At 49.1% G+C, this 25928-nt stretch overlaps 1 protein-coding gene across 1 annotated transcript in view; it reads left to right on the top strand.

The window, feature by feature from the left end:
- Nucleotides 1-25928, top strand: part of DOC2B (double C2 domain beta) — a 140007-nt gene that overhangs the window by 111364 nt on the left and 2715 nt on the right. The window contains exons 6-8 of the mRNA XM_081172170.1: nucleotides 2893-3050; nucleotides 22536-22617; nucleotides 25026-25122. Coding sequence (XP_081028296.1) covers nucleotides 2893-3050; nucleotides 22536-22617; nucleotides 25026-25122 — 337 coding nt within the window. The remainder of the gene's footprint in view (nucleotides 1-2892; nucleotides 3051-22535; nucleotides 22618-25025; nucleotides 25123-25928) is intronic.

Raw genomic sequence — 25928 nt, 5'->3', positions numbered from 1 at the left:
AACTCTGAAGAGCCACCACAAGTCCATGTAGACCATAGTAAGCTGGACGGACCAATGGTCAGTGAAAGACGACTTCCTATCAGCCCTTAATTCAGAACCACGGGGGCTAGAATCTTGCTCTGTGTTTAGAGGGGAAGAACCAGATGTTCCAGATGTTCTGCACACAGCCCAAGCAATTCACAGCTTTGCCTCCCCCCCACCCTACCCCTTTCTTTCTGCAAAAAATAAATAAATTACCCATCGCCAAGTTAGGCCCTGTCAACTTGAATTCTGATGGAAGCCTCTCTCTGAGAGGGAAGAAAATCCTACTGAGAAAGGAAAGAGAGAGACGAGGTTTGCAAGCTGCTCATCAACTGCTGATGAGCAATTCCGGGAAAGAGAGGAACATGTGGGAGGAAAAAGAGTTCTCCTCCCCTGGGAATAGCAGGCGGGCAGCCTGGCTTGATCTAAGGAGTAACAAGATTGTCGTATGTTTGAAACCAGGCTGACAGCCAGCAGGTCGCTGTGGGCAGGAGGAAATGTATATGTGCCCTGTGAACTGAGGGAGCAAGCATGTCTATGCACAAATTGAAGATTTTCTTTCCCAACCATCCGGGTGGAGGCCCCGTGTTTTCCAAAGGAGGTTTGAAACAGGCAGAAATCCAACAGGTGCTGCTTTCCACTCACTCCCTCGCATCCCACGGCAACTGCTATGCTGCGGTGAGAGCTGGACTGGTTGAATTTCCTCCTGCTCATCCAGGGGTCAAATGCACAGTGTTTTCACTGTGTTGTGAGCTCTCTTTGGAGAGGTAAAACTCTGAAATGTTCCTTGTAAACATAAAAAAAAAAATACAGAGAGGAAGGTCTCTCCTGACATCTTCTGTAATTCTGGGATGTCCCGGGGAAATCGGGGCTCTTGAAGGATATGAAAACACTCAAAGAGGATGCTGAGCAGAGCCAGGGAGGGGAATAGCCAAGGGAGAGTTTGGAGAGCCAGGCAGAAAGGGCCAGAGGGCCACATTTGGCTATATGGCCAGCAGTTCCCCAGCCCTCATAAAGTCCCAGCTGGATCCCAGATGTGCTGCTGTGTCAAGGGCTTTGCTTGAATGTGGGCAGTCTAGGACTGTGCCTCAGCGCCCCCTTCAGGCTCTAAATGGAACAGAGGATGTGTGCAATGTGGCAGGCAAGATGAAGAGGCTCGCTGATAGTCCAGGATGAAGCTTCCTGATTGGCCAGAACGGGCTAGATGCTGAAGCTCCCTGATTGGCCAGAACGGGCAAGATGCTGAAGCTCCCTGATTGGCCAGAACGGGCAAGATGCTGAAGCTCCCTGATTGGCCAGAACGGGCAAGTTGCTGAAGCTCCCTGATTGGCCAGAACGGGCAAGATGCTGAAGCTCCCTGATTGGACAGCTGCTGCTGTTTCCTTCTCCCTTCCATTTCCCTATATATTTGCAATGAGGTCTTTTATAATTGGAGGCCCGAAAGGTTGTTTTCTCAGCAGCAGCGTTGAGGACCCCTGTCCAAAAGAGGTGAAAAAATTGAAGGGGCGGTGCAGAGAGGGTACAAATTTTGCCAGGCTGTCAAGGAAGGCTTGGCCTCAGCCGATCCCGTGCGGTTCGCCTCTTCCAGTTCAGCGGCGGGCAGGCGAGGGATCCTGATTGGATCTGACACTCCCTTAAACATTCAATCGGCTGTTATTTGTGCTGCTTTTAATCCTGACTCTGCATTGACAGTAATGAGTGCATCGTAATCCCGGCGAACAAATGAATGGTGTCAGGCTGGCTGCTCAGCCATTTATTGTCCTAAGAGTTGGAGAGACAGGATGAAGGGGGAGGGCGAAATTCAGATTTTCCAATCTGAATTGGATGGGTGACCAGGAAGTGTGTGGCCAGAATAAGGCCTTAGTAGGGTACGAATATTCCTGTGGCTAAATTGGTTTAAAAAAAGATCAAGCCTCCTGATGGTTTGATTTGTACTTCTTTATTAAATAGATCCTTGCCAACTGACCTCTTGATGGAACTGTAGTACCCATAGCAAATAGGGAGCAGGCTCAAAAAATTCTGTGCTGCACACCAGCCACTAGAGGGAGACGCAGCACAGAAGGTCACATGGGGAGATGCCCCAGACCCCATCTGCACTAGAGATTTAAAGCAGTATCATACCACTTTAAACAATCATAGTCTCTCCCCAAGCGCCCTGGGAATTGCAGTTTACTCAGGGCGCTGAAAGCAGGGCCTCTGAAACAGATCTCAAGGCCCTGAAGGACGTTTATATAGAGGGGCAGTCCTTCAAGTAACCTGGTCCCAATCCTCTCATTTTTAAGGCTATGTAAAGGCCACTAGCAGCATTTCAAACTGGGCCCATAACCTATTGCAACTGGTGCAAAGTTCCAGTTACAGATAGGTAGCCGTGTTGGTCTGCCATAGTCAAAATAGTAGCACCTAAGAACTAAGTTAGTTCTTGGTATGAGCTTTCGTGTGCATACACACTTCTTCAGATACAAAGTTTGTATGTCAACTGCTGGGCGCCAGCCAGTAACTCAGTGTTGTTTTGTATGTGCAAAGTTTGTATGTCAACTGGTTTGTATGTCAACAAAGTTTGTATGTCAACTGGTTTGTATGTCAACTGCTGGGCGCCAGCCAGTAACTCAGTGTTGTTGTTTTGTACCGGTGTCCAAACCCTCTTTAAACAGCTTATTTACTGAAAGGCTTTTTATCCTGTTCTTCAGCCAAAAAAGGCTCCCAAAGCAACTAACAGACCACTCAAGAAAAGAGGGAGATTCCACCTCCTCAATTTAAACCTACAAAAGGCACGGCACAAAAGGAAAACGTATCAGGAGGGAGGAGGAAATAAGTGTGTTTGGGTAAGAAGAAATTAGGAACTGAGTGGAATTGGTTTTATTCTCATCGCAGATAGACAAAACAGAAGACAAGTCCCTGGAGGAGCGTGGCCGGATCCTTATTTCCCTCAAATACAGCTCCCAAAAGCAAGGCCTGCTGGTGGGCATCATCCGCTGTGCCCATTTGGCTGCCATGGATGCCAACGGCTACTCAGACCCCTACGTGAAAACGTGAGTAGCCTGCGTGAGAGTTTGGAGTGGTCATGTGATTTTTCATCTGGTGATGCCCAGAATACTGGCTTTCAAAGACCTCTAGTGGGGGGGGTGGAGTAGATGACCCTTTGGGTCCCTTAAAACTCTATAAACCTTCAACCTGTGGGCATCATTAGGCATTCCAGGCCTCCCCACATTAACATGAATGGTATTTTGTTGCGGGGCAATGGTGCCATCCAGGCAAGACTTTAGGGGAGACACACACCCCATGTGCTGATCCTGGGGGCTACCGAGAGGCGAGGTCCGAGTCCAGTCCGAGGTCGAGGATGCGGTATGGAGGCTGTCCGTCAAAGCTGTAGCTGGGTCCAAGGCAGGGAGTCGAGTGAGGTCAGGAACTCTGGCAGAAGAGCAGCTCAGGGTGCAGGCCGGAACAAGCTAGCAACAACATTGCTCCCACAACCTGGGACTGGGGCTGACTGGCTTTTATCTGCCCCAAGGCATAGGGCAGCCCCTGTCCACAGGTGATTCGCCTCTCCTGGCCTGCAGGCGAGCACTCCTCCTGCGGGAACTTAGTTCCCTCCACCTCTCTGCCCTGAGCCTCTGCAGCTCAGGAGAGGCTGGAGGGTTACCGGACCCAGAGGCAACCTCCTCTTCCCCTGACGGGGCTGAGAGTGGAGCACCTGCAGGCAATGGGTCCTCCATCATGCTGGTGCCTGCACCTGAGGATCCAGCACAGGTGAGGACCCTTCAGGCTGATGCCCCAGCCCCAGCTCAGCTGGTTCTGGAGGCGGGGACTCCTGTGCAGGCTGGGATTCCTCAGGTTCAGCCTGAGTCCGAATCCCAGGCCATCACACCCCAACAGAAAGATCTCCCAGCTCAGCAGAAGGTGGATCCTGGTGCCTTTGGGCAAATGAGGTATTGATCCACCAACCTCACTGTGCCTTCAGCCAGCCCAGCCTGCCTGCCAGTCCAGGGGACTGCCCTGCCTGTTAGTTTCCTCCTCCTTATATTCTCATTGTCACCCCTTGGAGAACTCAGCAGGGAGGAGGATGGTGACAAAACCAGAATGAGCCTTTCACTGGCTCTGCGGCTCCCCATGCTGTTGGGCTCCCTGCCTTCCAGCCTATCATTCCCAACGGGGAATAAACTAGAACCAGGTGGCTCTGCCTGTCTGGCTCCACCTTCTGTTGGTTGCAGGAAATGCAGTCTATTAATAAACAAATAGATACAGCCATTAGCCACACATACACACATACCCCTGTGTGCCTATTTTTGTGTGTTGAGAACCTGGCTTAAGTTATCCCACTGGTGGAGAAATGATTAGCTTCCTCAGAGCTGCAAACACACACTGCGTGAAGTCCCCAAGCTCATTGTTATTCCGTTCCAGGCTCCAGCTGTTACCCGGGACCCGTGATGTTTCGATATGGATTTCTTGGAGGTTAAAAAAAACACAACCATCCTCATTGAATAGATATTGCAAATGTTTACATGCAGGAAATCACATCTGTCTGTGTTCCTTCAGGTCATATGGCACACTATTAAGTGGTGGTGGAAAAGGAATTGTTGCTCCTGCTGCTGCTGTTATTATTATTACATTTATATCCCATCTTTCCTCCAAGGACCTCAAGGTGGGAGATGCAGGTCTCCCCGAGCCCCATTTTATCTTCACAACAACCCTGTGAGGTAGGGTTGGCGGCAGGCCCAAAATCATCTGGTCGGCTTCATGGTTGAGGGGAACCCAAGTCTCTCTGGTACCAGCCTGGCAGGTTTGCATTGCAGGCCTACCTAATTCACGGGACGCGGGTGGCGCTGTGGGTTAAACCACAGAGCCTAGGACTTGCCAATCAGAAGGTTGGTGGTTCGAATCCCTGCAACAGGGTGAGCTCCCGTTGCTCGGTCCCTGCTCCTGCCAACCTAGCAGTTCGAAAGCACGTCAAAGTGCAAGTAGATAAACAGGTACCACTCCGGCGGGAAGGTAAATGGCGTTTCCGTGCACTGCTCTGGTTTGCCAGAAGTGGCTTAGTCATGCTGGCCATATGACCCGGAAGTTGTACGCCGGCTCCCTCGGCCAGTAAAGTGAGATGAGCACCGCAACCCCAGAGTCGGCCACGACTGGACCTAATGGTCAGGGGTCCCTTTACCTTTACATAATTCACACTTCTTCCTCCCCTCCCAAAAATAAATAAATACATAAACTGAAACACGACTGTTATTCAAAATTCACACCTCTCTGGATTTCACGAGTTCGCCAACTAAACAATACGTACAAACATCCTTGTATTAGAACAGCGTTCTTCAACACTGTGTCCCCAGGCGTTGTTGAAATATAACTCCCATCATCCTTGACCATTGGCTAAGTTGGCTGTGGATGATGGGAACTTTAGTCCAACTGCACCTGGGAACCCAAAGTTTAAGAACACCGTTTTAGGGGGAAATGTGGATAAAGAGACATGTGTATGCGAAAGCAACATATAAAATGCATTATACTGGGGGAAATTGATTGCAGGGGTGTGTAGAGAAATTTGCACTAAAATGCTGACAAATTGTCATGAGTACTTTTTTTAAAAAATGCAGACTGCTGCAGGGATGTGGAGAAGAGAAATTCAGATCGGGGGAAATGGGAAACCAAAATTGATAGATTAAAGCATCCCTTTGTGCCAATTATTGATTAATTGCCTTCCACATGTGAATCTCAAGGAGATATGCATGAAAATAGCAACAGATATCTCAGCACTTAAAACATTCAAAACAGTGTGGTATAGTTGGGTAATGTTGTGATCTGGACAATGGCGATAAAACAAGAAGCAAAAAACACTTTGCCTTGAGCACGAAGAGATTCTATATTTGTAATATTTTGTTGGGTCTGGTTTATTTACCAATCTACAAGCTGAGGCTACTGGGAGCAAACAGGCACTTTCACCAGCAGGCAGCATGGTTTTTGCAGCAGATCGCCAGAACCCCTCTCTCGGTTTCAACTCAATTTGGAAATGTGTGCTTGGTCTTCCTCAAAATTAAACACTCTTCCTTTTACCCGAGACTCTTTAACCTGCAGGTCCAGGCAGTGCTCAGAGTCCTTTATTTATTTAGTTGTGCATATTTATATCCCTTTACCCTTCACTGTATGTGTTAAAGCAGGGATATGGCCTCGAGGCCTTCTGTGTGGCCCTTGGGACTCCCACTCTAGGCCCCTCACCCAGCTCCACCCCCACCAGCCCTGCATTGCACCTTAATTAAGTATATTTGCCTGGCCAGAAATGTGTCCTTGGATTGTGATAATGCCTTTTCTTGCCCAAATATTGATATGGGTGTATAAATTTCTGAATTTTGCCTGACTGGAATGTAGCCTACAGTGCACAGGTGAGAGTCACACCCATGGCTCCGCCCCTTTTGCCTCTGGCCCCTCCAGCCATGGGCACATGGGTGAGGGAACACAGCCCCCAGCCTTGCAAAGATCCCCCCCTTTGCGAAAGTTGCACAAGGTGGCTTACACAAGGAACATGTTGTTGTTGTTTAGTTGTTTAGTCGTGTCCGACTCTTCATGACTCCATGGACCAGAGCACGCCAGGCACTCCTGTCTTCCACTGCCTCCCGCAGTTTGGTCAGACTCATGTTTGTAGCTTCGAGAACACTGTCCAACCCACAAGGAACATGACACACACACAAAAAAAAAGCCCACCGCAAAACAAAATGGAAACCAACAGAGCAATAAATACATTTCAAGAACCCAGTAATAAAACGATGGAAGGCAGAATTAAACAAAAGCCCAAGCAGTGTTGAAAAATATCCCTAGCAGCCATAAAACAGCATCCTTGCTTAATTAAAAGCGCTGAGAAAGGAAACCTTCGAGCCCTGCACCTCAAATGAAGACTGCAAATTCTGTTCACTTTCCTGGGGTGTCAGCCCCATGGAATGCAGCTTGATTTGTTTCTGAATAGATATTTTTTAAATATATATATATATATATATTCCTTTATTATTTTTAGATATGTAACCAGAACTCACACACACAAACACACACCAGGTTAAAAAGAACCTTGCATCACCCTGCTCTGGCTTCCCCAACCTGTTGTTCTCCTCCAGATGTCGGCCTCAGGCAGGATGGCCAGTGGCCAGGAATTATGGGAGTTGTAGTCCCACAGCACTAATAAACAAACCCGGGAGGAGCTGGGGATTAAAACTGAGGTCTTCCGCTGAAATATACTCGGAGTCAAGAGTGGATTTCATGCTCTTTATTCAGCTCATAGTGGTGAGAAGGAATGGAAGTTCCCCCACAATATCTGCTTTATATACATTATTTACACAATGGGCCCCACGTGATTGGCTAATTCCGGGATTCTCCTGTAGGCCAATCAGGTTGCGGATTCACTTTCACCTGGAGCTAGATTGGGTGGCTCCTGTGGACCAATCAGATTGCTGCATTCTGAATCCTATTGTTCTAGGACCAATCAGACTGCTGCATTTTGGATCCTATTCAACTCAGTACATAACACCCACATTCAAAACATGTGCTCTATCACAAATCCATGGCTGCACCTCTTCTACACAGTCTACTTAAAAGTTTAGCTAGTGGCATAGCTGTCAGCCGTCCCTTATTTGGTGGGAAAGTCCCTTATCCCAGCGCTGTGCCCCGCTGCTGTCCCTTATTGATGATGTCCCTTAAATTTCCCGGGTTTCAAAGGAAGCAGCTCCTCTCCCTCCCTCCCTGCCGGCCAGGGAGGAGGGAGGCTCCGACTGTGTTGCTTGGCTGCGTTGCTCACCCAATAAGGAGTCTAAGAACAACTGGGGGGTGGAGCTTGCATGCCTTGTGCCAATCAAATCGGCCTCGTTGGCTGGGGACTCGCCTTTGCTCAGCGCTTCCCAGCGGAGAGGTGACGGTGGTTTTCCTTGCTGCATCCCGTTTGCCGGGTTGCTGTGCTGTGGGAACCACCGCTTGAGGCTTCGTTTGGCTGCTGGCTGGGCTTTCTGCCTTTGGCTCGGAGGTGCTCAGAAGTTGAACATACCTGTACTTGGAAAATCCCTTATTTTGGCTGCTGATCCCTTATTTTTGAGGCTGCTGGTCCCTTATTTTCAATTCTGTAAGTTGACAGCTATAGTTAGTGGTAGCCTGTGCCCATAGGGACTGGTGGGGCCAGAGAGCCAATGGACTCTATTCCGCCTGGAGTCCAGTGTTCAGTTCTGGGCGCCACAATTTAAGAAGGATGTTGAACGTGGAAGGTGTGCAGAGGAGGGCGAAAAAGATTGTCATGGGTGTGCAAACCAAGCCTGATGAGGAGCGCTTGAAGGAGCTGGATATGTTTAGCCTGGATAAGATAAGGAGGGATAATCTTGGTTTTTGCTTATAGTATGGAAGTCACTCTGGAAACCATAAAAAGCGCATAATGGAAACGGCCACGATCCTGAAGAGGTGTGGGGAGTTAGGAGGAATGTCTCTTCTGTTTTGCACACCTTGCCTTGCTTTCGGCGGGCGGGTCAGGCAGCCCTTTAAAGGCTTTGCGTTCTGCGCGTCGCCTGCCCACGATGTGTTTTGCTGGAGACAATGCAGAAGTTGCGAAGTCGAGTGAGCCTGTGACAAAGAGAGAAGGTGCCGCGGAGAACGAACGGAGCAGGAACAGATTGGTGGAAGTGAGAAAGCAACGGGAGCTGAATCACGCCAGTTGTTTGCCGTGCACAAGACGGGGGCGGGAGATTTCATCGCACACCAAAAAAAAACCACAACCGCCTCAGAGTGCGTCTTAGTTCAGAGTAGCAATTGTATCCTTATGTTCTCAGGGAAAACAAAGTGTTGCTCAGAAGCCCTCAGCCTCTGGAAAAAGCTCGGCGATTAAATGATAATAACCCTCGCAAAAATAAGGCCACAGAAGAAGGCACAAGACCACACACAAAAAATAATGGGTGTGGGTGTGTGTCATTTTCAGGACCAGGGCAAGGATGAAGCCTTTGGGGGCCACATGTTGGTGGCTGGGTGTGTCCAGCAGCAAAAACGGCCTAAACGACACATAAATGACTCTGTAAAACTTAATTTTTTCTAAACATCTCCATCTGGGCACAAGTGAGTGTTGTAAACAAAATCTGCCCCTTTCCCCTTATGGGGTATCCAAGAGCCCATATAGAGTCCTTACGTAGGTTTCCTATTGGTAGGAGAAAATAACAGAGGCCAACCAGAGAATATTGAGAAGCAAAGCAGCTAGTAAGCCTGAACTTTATTGATCTGTTGCAATAGGGTGCTCCCCTCACACGCAGGAAAGGAGGAGGAACCACAAATAAAGGTGTGCCTGTCCTTATATAGACATTTTAAATTGCCTTCCCTGGAGCTCAAGGCCACCCCTCCATACATCACAGAAGGGGTATAGCTCAAGACCACCCCCACCCCCCAGATACATCATACCTACATCACAGAAAGGGCGGTCTACAGCAGAAATCTGAGTGCTTTGTTTACCTCCTGTCTGCCAGGTTACCTGTTTAATAGTCACTTGACTGGATTGCCTGGGGAGCCTGGCCAGTCTTTTGTAATGTGCCCTTAAGACAGGATTTGTGAAGGAAAAGACAATGGGGAGGCTTTTCAATTTTCCTTTCATAGAATCATAGAATCATAGAGTTGGAAGAGACCACAAGGGCCATCGAGTCCAACCCCCTGCCAAGCAGGAAACACCATCAGAGCACTCCTGACATATGGTTGTCAAGCCTCTGCTTAAAGACCTCCAAAGAAGGAGACTCCACCACACTCCTTGGCAGCAAATTCCACTGTCGAACAGCTCTTACTGTCAGGAAGTTCTTCCTAATGTTTGACCTTGCAGAGGAATAATTGAGGTCAGTTTGGGAATCAAAAATGGTTTCAGGTTGGTCTTCCTGTGCTGATCTATGTACGTGTTTGGTTGGTAAACGTACGCAGATTTAACATATATCTAAGACCTCCAAATTCCTATCACAAGAGGCAGTATCATAATTCAGGGACACATTCCAGGTGAGAAAAAACACCCAAGGGCACAGAACAAGGCTGGAGCCCAGCAACATTGGGGAGGAGGCCCCCTCCTTGCTGCAAACGAGAGATGGAGGAATGCCTCTCTTTGAAAGAGGCCTCTTCTTTGACCAGGGATAGGGGAAACTGGTCACAACCTTGATGGCAGAAAGTGAGGAGGAATTAAAGAACCTTTTAATGAGGGTGAAAGAGGAGAGCACACAATATGGTCTGAAGCTCAACATCAAAAAAAAACCAAACGAAAATCATGGCCACTGGTCCCATCACCTCCTGGCAAATAGAAAGGGAAGAAATGGAGGCAGTGAGAGATTTTACTTTCTTGGGCTCCATGATCACTGCAGATGGTGACAGCAGTCATGAAATTAAAAGACGCCTGCTTCTTGGGAGGAAAGCAATGACAAACCTAGACAGCATCTTAAAAAGCAGAGATATCACCTTGCCAACAAAGGTCCGTATAGTTAAAGCTAAGGTTTTCCCAGTAGTGATGTATGGAAGTGAGAGCTGGACCATAAAGAAGGCTGATCGCTGAAGAATTGATGCTTTTGAATTCTGGTGCTGGAGGAGACTCTTGAGAGTCCCATGGACTGCAAGAAGATCAAACCTCTCCATTCTGAAGGAAATCAGCCCTGAGTGCTCACTGGAAGGACAGATTCTGAAGCTGAGGCTCCAATACTTTGGCCACCTCATGAGAAGAGAAGACTCCCTGGAAAAGACCCTGATGCTGGGAAAGATGGAGGGCACAAGGAGAAGGGGCCGACAGAGGACGAGATGGTTGGACAGTGTTCTCAAAGCTACAAGCATGAGTTTGACCAAAGTGCGGGAGGCAGTGGAAGACAGAAGTGCCTGGCGTGCTCTGGTCCACGGGGTCACGAAGAGTCAGACAAGACTAAACGATTAAACAACAACAACATAGGGGAACCTGTGGCCCTCCAGCTGTTGCTGGTCTCCAGCTCCCATCAGCCAGTGTGGTGTAGTGGTTAAGAGTGGTAGACTCGTAATCTGGTGAACCGTGTTTGCGTCTCCGCTCCTCCACATGCAGCTGCTTGGTGACCTTGGGCTAGTCACACTTCTCTGAAGTCTCTCAGCCCCACTCACAGAGTGTTTGTTGTGGGGGAGGAAGGTAAAGGAGAATTTTAGCCACTTTGAGACTCCTTCGGGTAGTGATAAAGTGGGTTATCAAATCCAAACTCCTCCTCAGCCCCAGCGGACAGCATAGCTGGTGACCAGGGATGCTGGGAGTTGGAGTCCAGCGATATCTGCAGGCTCTCGCTTCTCCATCCCTGACACACAGCCATTCTGGGGTGTTCAGCCGTGGGAGAACGGTGACCACTACCGGATGGTGGTGGAATGGCAGCCAGTTGAACCTTTCCCCCCATGGTTGCCATTCTTTCTTTCCTTGTTTTCTCTCCTCTCTTTGCTGCTTCCTTCCTTCCTCTCCCTCCCCACCCCACCCCGTCTGTTTGCCCTGCCTTGCCGAAATTAATTGATCTCATTAAGATATGCAAACGAGGCAGCAGCTGCAGTTTGCCTTTCCTGAGGAGTGTCGATTTCCCCCCATCCCGACTGCCACCACTTGAGCGGCCTAATCTGGAGATCATATTTACCGCACAAGGATTGTGGGCCAAGCTTGCTTCTAGGAATCATAGGGAGTGGAAAGTGGTACCCCTAGAGGGCATCTAGACCAACCCCGACACGTGTAAATTAAGTCCAAACAGAACCCCCCACAATTTCACTAGAATTCTTTGGAGGTGCAGAAGGTTCCTTCCCCAATCCCAAAATGGGATAATGTGGGTTGGGGGAGTCCAGTTCATAGCTTTTGGAGAGGAGAAGGAGGAGGTCCCTATAGCTTCACACTCTACACAGAGGCCAGGGCTGGAAAAAGACTTGCCATTATTTCATTGCAATCTACTTTTTATCCTGAATTGCAATGGGCTGGACTAGATGACCCCTGTCATCCCTTCCAGCTCTTCTAAGATCTCACCCCTCTTCTAATAATAAAATAAATAATAAAATTTTATTTATACCCCGCCCTCCCCAGCCGAAGCCAGGCTCGGAGCGGCTAACAACAATAAAAGTAACACAGCATTCTAAAATCAATTCATTTGAAAATCAATTCAAAATCAAATTAATGGCAACCATTGGGCTAGAGTTCTGTGAGGATTACCAAAGGAGGGGGTCAGGCTGTGCCTTGACCAAAGGCCTGGTGGAAGAGCTCTAAGGCAGAGTGGGGAACCTCTAGCTGAATCCGGCCCTCTGTGCCTCTCTATCTGGCCCCCAAGACTCTCCCCGGGCCATGCCCCCTCTCTATAAGTCACGTCATTCGCTGGCCCCACTCTATACCCCACCCACAAGGTCTGGGTCTCTGAACCACCTTGCCCCACCTTGGAAGCTTCCTTACAAGCAATTGCCACCTTCAAGCTAGAAAAAGTACACCATATGTGCTCTGAGGAGTACCTTGCAGGATCTCTCCCACTCTGCTCCCCCTGCCAGTTTCCTCCCCACGACCACCCTGTGAGGTAGGGCAGGCTAAGGTAAAGGTAAAGGGACCCCTGACCATTAGGTCCAGTCGTGGCCGACTCTGGGGTTGCATGCTCATCTCGCTTTATTGGCCGAGGGAGCCGGCGTACAGCTTCCGGGTCATGTGGCCAGCAGGACTAAGCTGCTTCTGGCGAACCAGAGCAACGCACAGAAACGCCGTTTACCTTCCCGCCAGAGCGGTACCTATTTATCTATTTGCACTTTGACCTACTTTCGAACTGCTAGGTTGGCAGGAGCAGGGACCGAGGAACGGGAGCTCACCCCGTGGCGGGGATTCGAACCGCTGACTAGGCTCTGTGGTTTAACCCACAGCGCCACCTGCGTCCCTAGGCCAGGCTAGGAGATAGCAATTAGCCTAGGGTCCCCTGCCTCCGCCGGAGAGCTTTGTGGCCTTTTAGGGATTCAAAGTTGGGTCTTGCCACTCTGCCCATCATTTCTTCCCAGCCCTGAGCTTCTGCTTCTGCAAGTGTCTGTAATTAGGCTGATTTGTCCCGAAAAATAATAGTGCAGAAGCCTTTGCTGCTCCTCTCACCTGAGCTACTCTGCCAGAAGCAGTCCATCTGTTCCATCCGTGTGGCTGATGGGTAATTATCTCCATGGCTGCTCCGAGGGAGGAGGAAGTGGTAATTAGATTCGGAATCTTTTCTGGGAAGCTGAGCTGAGTCACAGTTCAGGGTGCAAAGTGGCTGAGTCAGCAATTTGCATGATGGCCAGAGCAGAGGACGGACAGACACTTCAGGGTCTGTAGTTAGGACCAGAGGTGTGCTTGTCTGGGGCCGTGGGGAGCGCGGGTCAAAGGCCCATTACTATTTTTGCAGCAGGGAGGCTGTCTCCAGCATCCTAGAACCACCCAACTGGGACGAAAGGGGAGCTTTTTAGCCACTGGGAAGAAGTCTTTGTTTGCTGGCTGGGGCCAATCAGTCAAAGGATGTGAGTCAGGCACTGAGGACAGGCTCCTAGAGTCCCTCTGGAAATAGGAAAAACACTGGTGTGTGGAGTTGTACTTCTGCCCCAGCATTTTGGAACATTGAAAAGACAAGGGGATTCAATTTCAAGAGAATGTGGAACACAAGTTTTGTTAGGCGCAATGGAACCGTGCAGAAAACACAGCTCAAGTCACTCCCAAAGAAGGTAGCGGAGCACTCCACAAATCATTTGCTCCTGTATGTGCATCGTACAGTTGTTGATTTGGCACCCCTAATTATTATTGTTTATGAGATTATTGTGTGATCCTAGCGGGGCGTGTGGCTGTGGCTATCATGTAGGGATCCAGCACTTTTGAATTTGCCACTGCACTGCTGGCTAGGACCAAAGAACAAGCCGGGTGTCAGGATCGAAGGACAAGTCAAGGATACAGTACAGTCATACCTCATGTTACGTTTGCTTCAGGTTGAGCTTTGTCAGGTTACGTCCCGCAGCGACCCAGAAATACCAGAAAGGGTTACTTCTGGGTTTCGCCGCTCACGCATGCGCAGATGCGCAAAATGACGTCATGCGCAGAAGTAGCGAATCACAACCCGCGCAGACATGGGTTGCGATGTTCTGCTCATGTTGCAAATGGGCCTCCGGAACGGATCCTGTTCGCAACCAGAGGTACCACTGTAATGCACAAGAGCTCAGCAAGGTCTGGATGCCCAAGGGAGGCTCAGTTGGGACAAGAAAGCCATCTTTTGGGCCCCATCTGCACTATACTTTTTAGCACTTTTCATAGTACTCTAAACAGTCATGGCACCCCCCAAAGATTCTTGGGAAGTGTAGTTTGTTAAGGGTTCAGAGCGTCGTTAGGAGACTTTCATTACCCTCAACGAGCTACAATTTCCAGAGTGGTTCAACAATCTATCGCTCTTCCCAAGGAACTCTGGGAGTTGCTCCACACACACACACACCCCAATCACTTGTGAACCTTTTCCAACATTCATGTTGCTGCGATCAGTTGTGAGTACAATAAGAGTATAATAATAAGTGTGATCACTGGGTTGTAAGCATAATCACGACAATAATAAGAACTGTGATGACTGAATTATAAACATGGTTTGTTCTTTAGTCGTTTAGTCGTGTCCGACTTTTTCTGACCTCCTGGACCAGAGCACGCCAGGCACTCCTGTCTTCCACTGCCTCCCGCAGTTTGGTCAAATTCATGCTGGTAGCTTTAAGAACACTGTCCCACCATCTCGTCCTCTGTCGTCTCCTTCTCCTTGTGCCCTCCATCTTTCCCAACATCAGGGTCTTTTCCAGGGAGTCTTCTCTTCTCATGAGGTGGCCAAAGTATTGGAGCCTCAGCTTCAGGATCTGTCCTTCCAGTGAGCACTCTGGGCTGATTTCCTTCAGAATGGAGAGGTTCGATCTTCTTGCAGTCCATGGGACTCTCAAGAGTCTCCTCCAGAACCATAATTCAAAAGCATCCATTCTTTGGTGACCAGCCTTCTTTATGGTCCAGCTCTCACTTCCATACAATTATTGTTTTGTGGTGCTCTGCCCTGTTATTTTGTACGGAGAGTGGTCTACATGTTTTTAAACTAAACAAACAAATGATGGTGTAAGTATAATAACAGTAATAATTTATTATTGTTGTTATGATTGGCTTGTAAGAATATAACCAGAGCAATCATCTGTTGCCATGAATGGATTGCAAGGACAGTGTTTGTGGGCTTCCCATCATGTTGGCCACTGTGGGAACAGGATGCTGCAGTAGATGGGCCACTGGCCTGATCCTGCAGGCTCAACTTCATATCTTCAGGAGAAGAAAGGGCTAAGGAATAAACTCTACACAAATCTGGAGTGGAGTCCCTAAGATGGTTGGGTGGCGCCTCCTTCTGGCAGCTCCTGCAGCCAAGCTGGTACCATACATCTTGCTCTGCTTTTCTTTGGAACACATCAGCAAGGTAGAGAGTGGGGGTCTTGTCTTGTCTGGGCAGCCCAGGACTACCATACACACTGCCCAGACTTGCGCCCCAGGGAGGTCACTTCAGTACTGCTTGATTTCACCCCTGGAGGTGCACTCCATTGTCTCTCGAGACAGACGGATGCCAACAATTATCTGTGGTGGTTATTGCAACTATCATTTGTGAGTCGAGGGCCCGCCACCTGCATAGGAGTACAGTGGTGCCCCACAAGACGAATGCCTCGCAAGACAGAAAACTCGCTAGACGAAAGAGTTTTCCGTTTTGGAGGTGCGTCGCAAAACGAATTTCCTATGGGCTTGCTTCGCAAGACGAAAATGTCTTGCAAGTTCCTGCTGGTTTTTTTTCCTCCCCCTTTTTCTAAGCCGCTAAGCCGCTTATCAGCTGATCCGATCAGCAGATAAGCCGCTAAAAGCCGCTAATAGCGCTAATCCGCTAATCCTTCAATGGGCTTGCTTCGCAAGACGAAAAAACCGCTAGACGAAGAGAATCACAGAACGGATTCTTTTCGTCTTGCGAGGCACCACTGTATAATAAGACACAAAGACACAATATTTTAGGTTAATAGGCAAAATTAGGCCACAACTTTTATTGGTTACAGCATGTGAGTAGTATTGGCTTAGGCACTGGATGAAACAGGAATACAAGACACCACCCCACACAGCCCAGAGTCATATCAGGGTTAACAACCAATGGGAGGAGCCTGTTGATGCAAATACAACTGGAAGCTCCCCCGTGACGTCACCGGGGGTCGTGCCATGGCCCTAGCCACCAGCAGGGCATCGGACAGCATCCATGACCGCCGGATTCCTTTAACGGAATACCCAAAAGAGGAGGGGTAGATGATGGTCCATATCCAGTCCTCCAACACAGAACACATATTCCAATGCCTAACTGCCAATACCAGAAAATTGTGACGAATTGCTACGAGGTAGGCGAAAAACCAAGAGGCTGATGCCAATTTGCCAAATTTGTCCTACCGGGCCCCTTGGGCAACCAAGGCAACCAACTGAAGTCCATAGCAAGGTCAATACGCAAAAAGAAGCTGACCTAAGAGGGAGGGAGGGAGGGAGATCCAAAGAAAGCAGGAACAGACTGGGAGCTGAGCGCTGCCCCGGCTGTTTAAATGCGGCCAGCCCTGCCCACCAGCTGGCCCTATTGGTTGGCTGGAAGGCCTGGCCGTGGCAGCAGAAGCAATCAGGAGCAGGGAGATGAGCATGCCTCCCTGCCCCCCAGCGGGAAGCTGCTCCCGCTCACAACCCCTGCCCTCTGGGAGGAGGAGAGGCCTTCTTTGATAAAGGCCCGTCCTCCTGCGCTGTCTCCCCCCACCTTGAACTAAGAGGCTCCAGCTGCCTTTCTGCAAAGGGAAGGTGTCCACGGGTCCCTGTCATCAAGCTCACACATTTGGTTGCCCTCCCTCCCTCTTTCTCGGGGTGTGATCCCACCTCACTATCAAGGTCTCGCTTTTCTGCCAAGATTCATAAACACTCGCTGCCTTGTTGAGCGATGCAGCCATCTGCCTGGGACCAGCCACACTGTCATCCTCACAAACCTTTTTTTCCTCAGTGATCTTTGCACAATTCTCTTTTTTAATAGAAAAGGACATGTAGCAGAAAGCCGATTTTCATCAAACTCATTTCCCTAGGAAGCTGCCTTAATACAGACCCAGACCATTGCTCCATCTAGGTCAGGGTTGCCTAGGCTGGTTGGCAGTAGCTCTGAGGTTTCAGGGAGGGAGTCTTTTCCCCCAGCCCTATCATTGGGGATGGAGCATGGGGGACGTCTCCACGATAAGCAGATGCTCTGGGAGCTGGATCTCAGCGTCTTGAGGGCCAAAGCTTCCATGCCTCTGTGTTCGATAATCTGTTCAAAACATAAAAGGTCAACACGCAACGCAAAGGGCTGTGTCACTCACCTGAGGTGACCGCTACCTTCTTTAACTCCCTTCTTCCTCGGCCTCTTCCCTGTTAAGAGAAAATGAGAGAGGCTGTTTTGAAGAATTAACACTGGTTTCCAGAGAATTATCCAAGCAGGGAGATCAGAGGCAGATCCTCTTCACTAGAACCTCTGATTGCTCCAGAAGAAGCGGAGGAGCTGACTTTTTGTGCAGCTAACACACCTGAGAAACTGGAAGCCTTCCTTGTTTGGCTGCTTCAGTACTCTGGCATCAAACAACACACTCTCAGCAACTCACCAGAGTCTTTTGGAAGACAGAAGTTTAGGGCAGATCCTTCTGTAGCTCGGAGTCCACAAAGGGTTTTCATCCCAGCTGGGAAGTCCAGCCTGCAGCTGAATTCAAAGACCAGCATTGACTCAAGGTGGCCAGTTCACAGGATGCTGAAGAAAACCTAGTTATCTCTCCCGGCTTCTGCATTTCCTGACTAAAGGAAGCACTCTAAGAATAGCTTTAGAAATGCATCTTTGGAGCATAGCTGGCAAGCGTCCCTTATTTGGCGGGACAGTCCCTTATCCCAGCATCATGTCCTGCTGCTGTCCCTTATTGATGATGTCCCTTAAATAAGCTACTGAAGGTAATGGGGCCCTTTCTATGTCCAGCTGTCCTTTGTCAATAACAAATTGTTGCTGCTTTTTGTGTTGAATATGTGTTATATGGTAATTTATGGACCTAATAGGTATCTAAAGCCATTTGCACGCAACAAAATATGTATTTTATCAAAGTAATTGTTGATCTCTTATTTTGGCTGCTGATCCCTTATTTTCGAGACTGCTGGTTCCTTATTTTCAAATCTGTAAGTTGACAGCTATGCTTTGGAGAGAAAGTAAGTTTAGGACTGATTGTTGGAGCGGGGCGTGAACGCAGCGCCAAGGAGAGGCAGAATCTGGTACTACAAGGTTGATCAGGATAGCCTGATCTGGCTACTTGCAACCCGATAGACTGTGCTGACCAGCAGAGGCTCTCCAGTTTTTCAGGCAAGGACTCTTTCCCCAGCCCTCCCTGGAGATGCCTGGGATTGAAGCCCAGACCTGCTGCCTGTGAAACAGTTGCTCCCCCACTGTGGCCTTTCTCCCAAAAAATGAAGCAAGATTCTAGTCCTCATGATTCTCATCTCATGATTTAATCGTCGAGCTCAGTACTTCCTACCCCGATTGGCAGCGGCTCTTTCTGCTCACAGATCCCAGCCTGGCTGTGGGTCTTCTGACATTTCTGTATTTTCGGGCAGGATGAACTTTGCCACCTGAGCAGCAAATGCAGAAATCCTTTCAAACAGGTCTCTCTCCGAAACCACCGGACCCTCACAGCAAGGAGAGGTGCTGGCCCATTTCAGAACACTTGCTTGGCATGTAGAAGGTCCCAGGCTCAATCCCTGCTGGCATCTCCACAGCTGAGACCCTGGCAAGCAGCTGCCTGCCAGAGTAGGCAATACTGGCCAGCTAGCCTGATCTGGTAAAAGAAAACTTACTACGTCCCCTGTAAAGCAGGCATGGGGGGGATCCAGCCTGGGGGCCGCATTTCCTTCTGGGCAACCTCTGAAGGGCCGAGAGGCAAAAGTTCAATGGAGTTAAATGCGGCTTTTGTACAGTGTTGTAAACAAAATCTGCCCTTTTCCCTTATGGGGTATCCAAGAGCCCATATAGAGTCCTTACGTAGGTTCCCTATCGGTAGGAGAAAATGACAGAGGCCAACCACAGAATATTGAGAAGCAAAGCAGCTAGTAAGCTTGATCTTTATTAAAACTGTTGCAACAGGGTCCTCACTCACCACACGCAGGAAAGGAGGAGGACCCAGAACAAAGGTGTGCCTCCCTTATATAGACATTTTAAATTCCCTGCCCTGGAGCTCAAGACCACCCCTCCATACATCATACACACATCACAGAAGGGGTGTAACCCAAGACCACCCCACACATACCAAAATCACAGAAAAGGTGGTCTAAAACAGAAATTTGAATGTTTTTCCTGTCTGCCAAGTTATCTGATTGCCTTTCCTGATAGTCTGTCACCCATTAAAATGCTGATTACTCAATTCCTGAGACAATGGGAAGACTCCCTGATCCCCTCCCTCATTGCGGAGAAAACATTTGGTCAGTTTGGGAATCAAAAATGGTTTCAGGTTGGCCTTCCTGTGCTGATGTATCTACGTGCTTGGTTGGTAAATTTATGAACATTTAATACATATCTAAGGTCCGTATAGTTAAAGCTATGGTTTTCCCAGTAGTGAGAGCTGGACCATAAAGAAGGCTGATCGCCGAAGAATGGATGCTTTTGAATTATGGTGCTGGAGGAGACTCTTGAGAGTCCCATGGACTGCAAGAAGATCAAACCTCTCCATTCTTAAGGAAATCAGCCCTGAGTGCTCACTGGAAGGACAGATCGTGAAGCTGAGGCTCCAATACTTTGGCCGCCTCATGAGAAGAGAAGACTCCCTGGAAAAGACCCTGATGTTGGGAAAGATGGAGGGCACAAGGAGAAGGGGATGACAGGATACGAGATGGTGGGACAGTGTTCTCAAAGCTACAAGCATGAGTTTGACCAAACTGTGGGAGGCAGTGGAAGACAGGAGTGCCTGGTGTCCATGGGTTCACAAAGAGTCGGACACGACTAAACGACTAAACAACAACAAGAAGAAGACCTTTAAATTCTTATCACAACAGTAGGCTCGTTTCTGCATGCAAAGAACCTCTGTCCTCCCTCCAGACAAGCAAAGATCCGAGTTCAAGGATGTTTTTCGATCCAGGCAAAGACACTCAAGAAGGATGTGAAGCAGGACCAGTTAGGGGCGTGGCCTGGGTTGAGGGGCGTGGCCTGAGGAGGAGTGTGGTGTGAGAAGAGTCCTGAGGCCTGTTCTGGCCAGGAACTCCAACCCTGCCCTGTTTTACAGCCATGGAGATATCCTGGTGGCTGCAACTCCAAAGGCCTCGGCCAACTGGCTGACAGCTCAGGATCTCTTCCTTGAAATGATCCAGGCCAGGCCTTGAGGTCTGTACGTTGTGCAGCAGGCAGACACACACAAACACACACACACTTTCCGTACACAACACCCCTCCTGCTTTGATACTCCTAATTAGGTTTCATGGATGAAAAACCATCACCCGTTCTCCTCTCTCTCCCCGCCTAATCCAAATCTTTGCTTGTTAAGTGCCTCTCAGAGACATCTGCTTATTCTCCACAGTAACCTAATTCCCACCCACCCTGCAGCTCTGGCACCTGGCCCTGCCGTTAGGTGAGGTGGAGAAAGCGCCTTCAGATGGCACCATTTGGAGTTTTTCAGTTATTTCTGTTAACAATTTCGGATTGTACTAGGCCTGGGTGATGTGTCAATACATCGCCCAGGACCAGTTTGAGGGCCAGAGTGCAATGGTGCCTTTAAGGTAAAGGGACCCCTGACCATTAGGCCCAGTCGTGACCGACTCTGGGGTTGCGGCGCTTATCTTGCTTTATTGGCCGAGGGAGCCAATACAGCTTCCAGGTCATGTGGCCAGCCTGACTAAGCCGCTTCTGGCGAAGCAGAGCAGCGCATGGAAATGCCGTTTCCCTTCCCACCGGAGCGGTACCTATTTATCTACTTGCAGTTTGACATGCTTTCAAACTGCTAGGTTGGCAGGAGCAGGGACCGAGCAACAGGAGCTTACCCCGTCACGGGGATTCGAACCGCCAACCTTACAATTGACAAGTCCTAGGCTCTGTGGTTTAACCCACAGCGCCACCCACATCCTCAATGGTGCCTTTACCCAGCGGTATATTGCAGGTGAAACCGCTGTCGCTCCTGAATCCCTCCGCTTCTGGAGGGAGAAACCAGCTCCATCGGCCCTGGGGCTCTGGGATGAAATTACTGTTGCTCCTGCCAAGACTGGAATCATAGAATAGTTAGAATAGACCACAAGGGCCATCGAGTCCAACCCCCTGCCAAGCAGGAAACACCATCAGAGTACTCCTGACATATGGTTGTCAAGCCTCTGCTTAAAGACCTCCAAAGAAGGAGACTCCACCACACTCCTTGGCAGCAAATTCCACTGTCGAACAGCTCTTACTGTCAGGAAGTTCTTCCTAATGTTTAGGTGGAATCTTCTTTCTTGTAGTTTGGATCCATTGCTCCGTGTCCGCTTCTCTGGAGCAGCAGAAAACAACCTTTCTCCCTCCTCTATGTGACATCCTTTTATATATTTGAACATGGCTATCATATCACCCCTTAACCTCCTCTTCTCCAGGCTAAACATGCCCAGCTCCCTTAGCCGTTCCTCATAAGGCATCGTTATGGGGCCAAGGCTGCTCATTCATTCCTCTGCACTCTGGGTGCTGGAGGAGGAAGAACGATGCACCACGATATCAGGATGTTTAGCTGGTGATACATCGTGTTATGGGGGGGGGGGACTGCTCCTTTTCCCTTATGGGGTATTCCAGACCCTGTATAGAGTCCTTAAGTGGGTTCCCTATCGGTAGGAGAAAATGACAGAGGCCAACCACAGAATATTGAGAAGCAAAGCAGCTACTAAGCCTGATCTTTATTAAAACTGTTGCAACAGGGTCCCCACTCACCACACGCAGGAGGGAGGAGCAACCCAAAACCAAGGTGTGCAAGCCCTTATTATAGACTTTTGAAATTGCCCACCCTTGTAGCTCAAGATCACCCCCAAAAACATCATACATACCTCACAGAAGGAGGCGGTCTCCAGCAGAAATCCTGTCACTAATTGCTTTACCTGGGCAGCCTGGGCATTTTTTTGTGATGGTAAATATTTTAATTCCTGAATCCAGGTCACAGGTAAGACAGGTAAGCAAAAGACAATGGAGAGGCTTTCCTTGCAGATAAATAGTTGATGTCAATTTGGGAGACTCAAAATGGTTTGGGAGAGTCAAAATGGCTTCAGGATTGCTCTCCTGTACTATTTCAGACACGTGGTTTATATACTTACGTTGGCGTTTGCCTTGTACATTTATGAACGTTTATTTTATATTTGGGACCTTAGAATTCTTAGAACAATTGCAATGTTGAAAAGTGGATATTGCCCAGCCCTAGATTTTGTGTGTGTGTGTCTGTGTGTGTTCTGTTTATGCATGTTGCCAATTTTTATTTAACCTACAATGTGGATAACGGCTAGAATATACGTCAGTGTTTGGTTTCACTTGCAGGTACTTGAAACCAGACGAAGACAAGAAATCCAAACACAAGACGGCAGTGAAGAAGAAAACACTCAACCCTGAATTCAATGAGGTAAAGTCGCTGTGGTTTCAGGTGTTTGTTACAGGTCTATGGGAGATGGAAAGGGCCCTAGATGGAGGGACGTAGGAGGGTGACACACTCTGACCATTGGTCCATCCAGCTCAACACTTTGGTCTCCAAAGTTTCAGACTGAGGACATCCCATCCCTAGTCTTGAAGTGGTGAAGGAATCAGGTCTGGAGTGCTGCTGTGGTGAGCTTAGCAACAAGCAAAATGCCAGGCTCCACATATTTTATTTCTTCCAGGGGTATGGGGGTATGGAACACTGGCAGCCCTTCAGATGCCACTAGACTACAACTCCCATAATCCCTGGCCATTGGCCGTGCTGGCTGCTGGGAGTTGGAGTCCAACACCATCTGGAGGGCCACCATTTCTCCATCAGGGTGAAGGGGGCACTGCCCCACCAACCCATATCTGCTCTCAGCCAATATCCCACTGCATGCCTTCCCACTAAAAAACCAGTCCAGAGGGTTGGCACTGCATGTCAGATTCCTCCTACTTAGCAGATAGGGAAATGGGCACCAAGTGAAAATGAGTTGGCCCTTGCTTGACACTGACCTTAAGAACATAAGATTAGACTGCTGCGTCAGACCAATGGCCCGTCTAGTCCAGCATCCTGTTCTCACAGTGGCCACTGTTGTAAACAAAAATCTGCCCTTTTCCCCCTTATGGGGTATCCAAGAGCCCATATAGAACCCTTACGTAGGTTCCCTGTTGGCAGTGGCGTAGCGTGGGTTCTCAGCACCCGGGGCAAGGCAAGTAATTTGCGCCCCCTAACCCGTGGATTTTAGCACTCGAGTCTCTTCCGCGCGCCCCCAGATGTTGCGCCAGGTGCGGCAGGCCCCCCCTGCAGCCCCCACGCTACGCCACTGCTCCCACCACAAGTCTTCAGGACAGCCATCCGAAGGCTGGTGCGGGAAGAAGGTCTCTCCGCCCCACCGCCAGGCTTCGGAGCAGCCTTCTGAAGGCTGGTGCGGGGAGAAGGTCTTTCCGCCCCACCGCCAGGCTTCGGAGCAGCCTTCCGAAGGCTGGTGCGGGGAGAAGGTCTCTCCGCCCCACCGCCAGCCTTCGGAGGAGGTCCGAGGACAGTGGGGTTCCTGCTTCCTCGAGGAGGGCCGGCCAAACGCGCCCCCCCAAATGTTGCGGCCGGCACCCCTGGCACCCCCCACGCTATGCCACTGCCTGTTGGTAGGAGAGAATAACAGAGGCCAACCAGAGAATATTGAGTAGCAGCTAGTAAGCCTGATCTTTATTAACTGTTGCAATAGGGTCCTCACTCACCACACGCAGGAGGAGGAACCCGGAACAATGGCGCGCAAGGCCTTATATAGACATTTTGAATTCCCTGCCCTGGAGCTCAAGGCCACCCCTCCATACATCATACATACATCACAGAAAAGGCTGTCCACAGCAGAAATCTGAGTGACTTGTTTATCTCGTCTGACACAGGTTACCTGTTTAATGGTCACTTGATTGGATTGCCCGGGGAGCCTGGCCATCCTTTTGTAATGATAAATACTTAGTTCCTGGGCCAGGTCACAGGCTCACACCCTATTCATATCTTAAATGTGCCCTTAAGACAGGATTTGTGAGGAAAGAAGCAATGGGGAGGTTTCCCACTCTGACCTTGCAGAGAAATATTTGAGGTTTGGAAATAAAAAATGGTTTCAGGTCGGTCTTCCTGTGCTGATCTATGTACGTGCTTGGTTGGTACACTTATGAACATTTAACATATATCTAAGACCTCAAAATTCCTATCACACCAGCCAGATGCCCCTATGGGAAACCCACAAGAGAACTTTCCCCTCCTGTGGTTTCCAGCAACTGGTATTCAGAAGGATTGCTGTCTCTGACCGTGGCAGCAGAGCAGACCCACCGTGGCTAGTAGGCAGCAATAGCCTTCTCCTCCATGAATTTGTCTGATCCTCTTTTAAAGCCACTTAGGTTGGTGGTCATCACTACCTCCTTGTGGGAGGGAGTTCCACAGATTAACTATGTGCTGCATGAAGAGGACTGTCTATTCTGTGCCCTGATTCTTCCGACATTCAGCTTCATTGGGTGTTCCCAAGTTCTAGCAATACGAAGGATAAAAAAATAAAATAAAATTATCCACTTTTTCAATTCCATGCGTAATTTTAGAAACCTCTATCAGGTTGACTCTTACTCACCTTGTCTCTAAACTAAAAAGTCCCCAGCACTCTGGCACCGCCTCCTGTTTGGGCTCCCAGACTTTCGCACTATCAGCCCCAATTGGCACCAACCAGCAACCCCTGCAAACTGCAATTTCTCCAGTGCACCACCAAGTTTGCAGCTCTGGTTCATTGAAAGAGTGCTGGACGATTGGAGTGAGCAGTTTGGAAACACATCCTGAATACAAGTTTATGTCCCTTTCCGCTGCAGGAATTTTGCTACGAGATTAAGCACGGTGACTTGGCAAAGAAGACCTTAGAGGTGACAGTGTGGGACTATGACATTGGCAAATCAAATGACTTTATTGGTGAGTCTGAGGTTCCCAAGGGAGGCCTGCAAAGCTTTGATAGTTTAATTGTCAAGGCACTGGACTGTTAAATGTCACCTGGATTCAGCATGACCTTTACAGCAGATTGCACAGATTCCCACTACCGTATTTTTCGCTCTATAACACGCACCTGACCATAACACGCACGTAGTTTTTAGAGGAGGAAAACAAGAAAAAAATATTCTAAACGAAACAGTGGATGTATGATATTTGTGGTTCATGCTGTGGCCACAGACGTGATCTGACGGTGAGTTTGGGGTAGCCCAATGCAAAAATCCTGAGGATCCACGTGGATCCATGCTTTGTAACCATGTTTTTGCGCCATTGCAGCCCCATGAAACAGTGTGTGTGTGTGTGTGTTGGTGCAGGCTGTAGCCATGCATATGCTATATGATCTGATGGTGAACTTGGGGTGACCCAGTGCAAAAATCCTGAGGATCCATGTGGATCCGTGCTTTGTAACCACATTTTAAGTGGGGAGGGAAGGAAAAGTATTAAAGGGAGAAGGAACACGCGTGGGGTGGGTGGAGAAGGATGTGGCTAATAATGCAGGAGAGGGGTCTAAGGGGACAAGGAACACGTGTGGGGTGTGTTCAGAAGGATGTGGCTAATAATGCAGGAGAGGGGTCTAAGGGGACAAGGAACACGCGTGGGGTGGGTGGAGATGGATGTGGCTAATAATGCAGGAGAGGGGACAAGGAACACGCGTGGGGTGGGTGGAGAAGGATGTGGCTAATGATGCAGGAGAGGGGTCTAAGGGGACAAGGAACACGCGTGGGGTGGGT

Source organism: Podarcis bocagei, assembly GCF_964188305.1.
Source record: "Podarcis bocagei genome assembly, chromosome: 15".
NCBI classification, from domain to species: Eukaryota; Metazoa; Chordata; class Lepidosauria; order Squamata; family Lacertidae; genus Podarcis; species Podarcis bocagei.
This window is presented reverse-complemented; position numbering and strand designations above follow the sequence as displayed.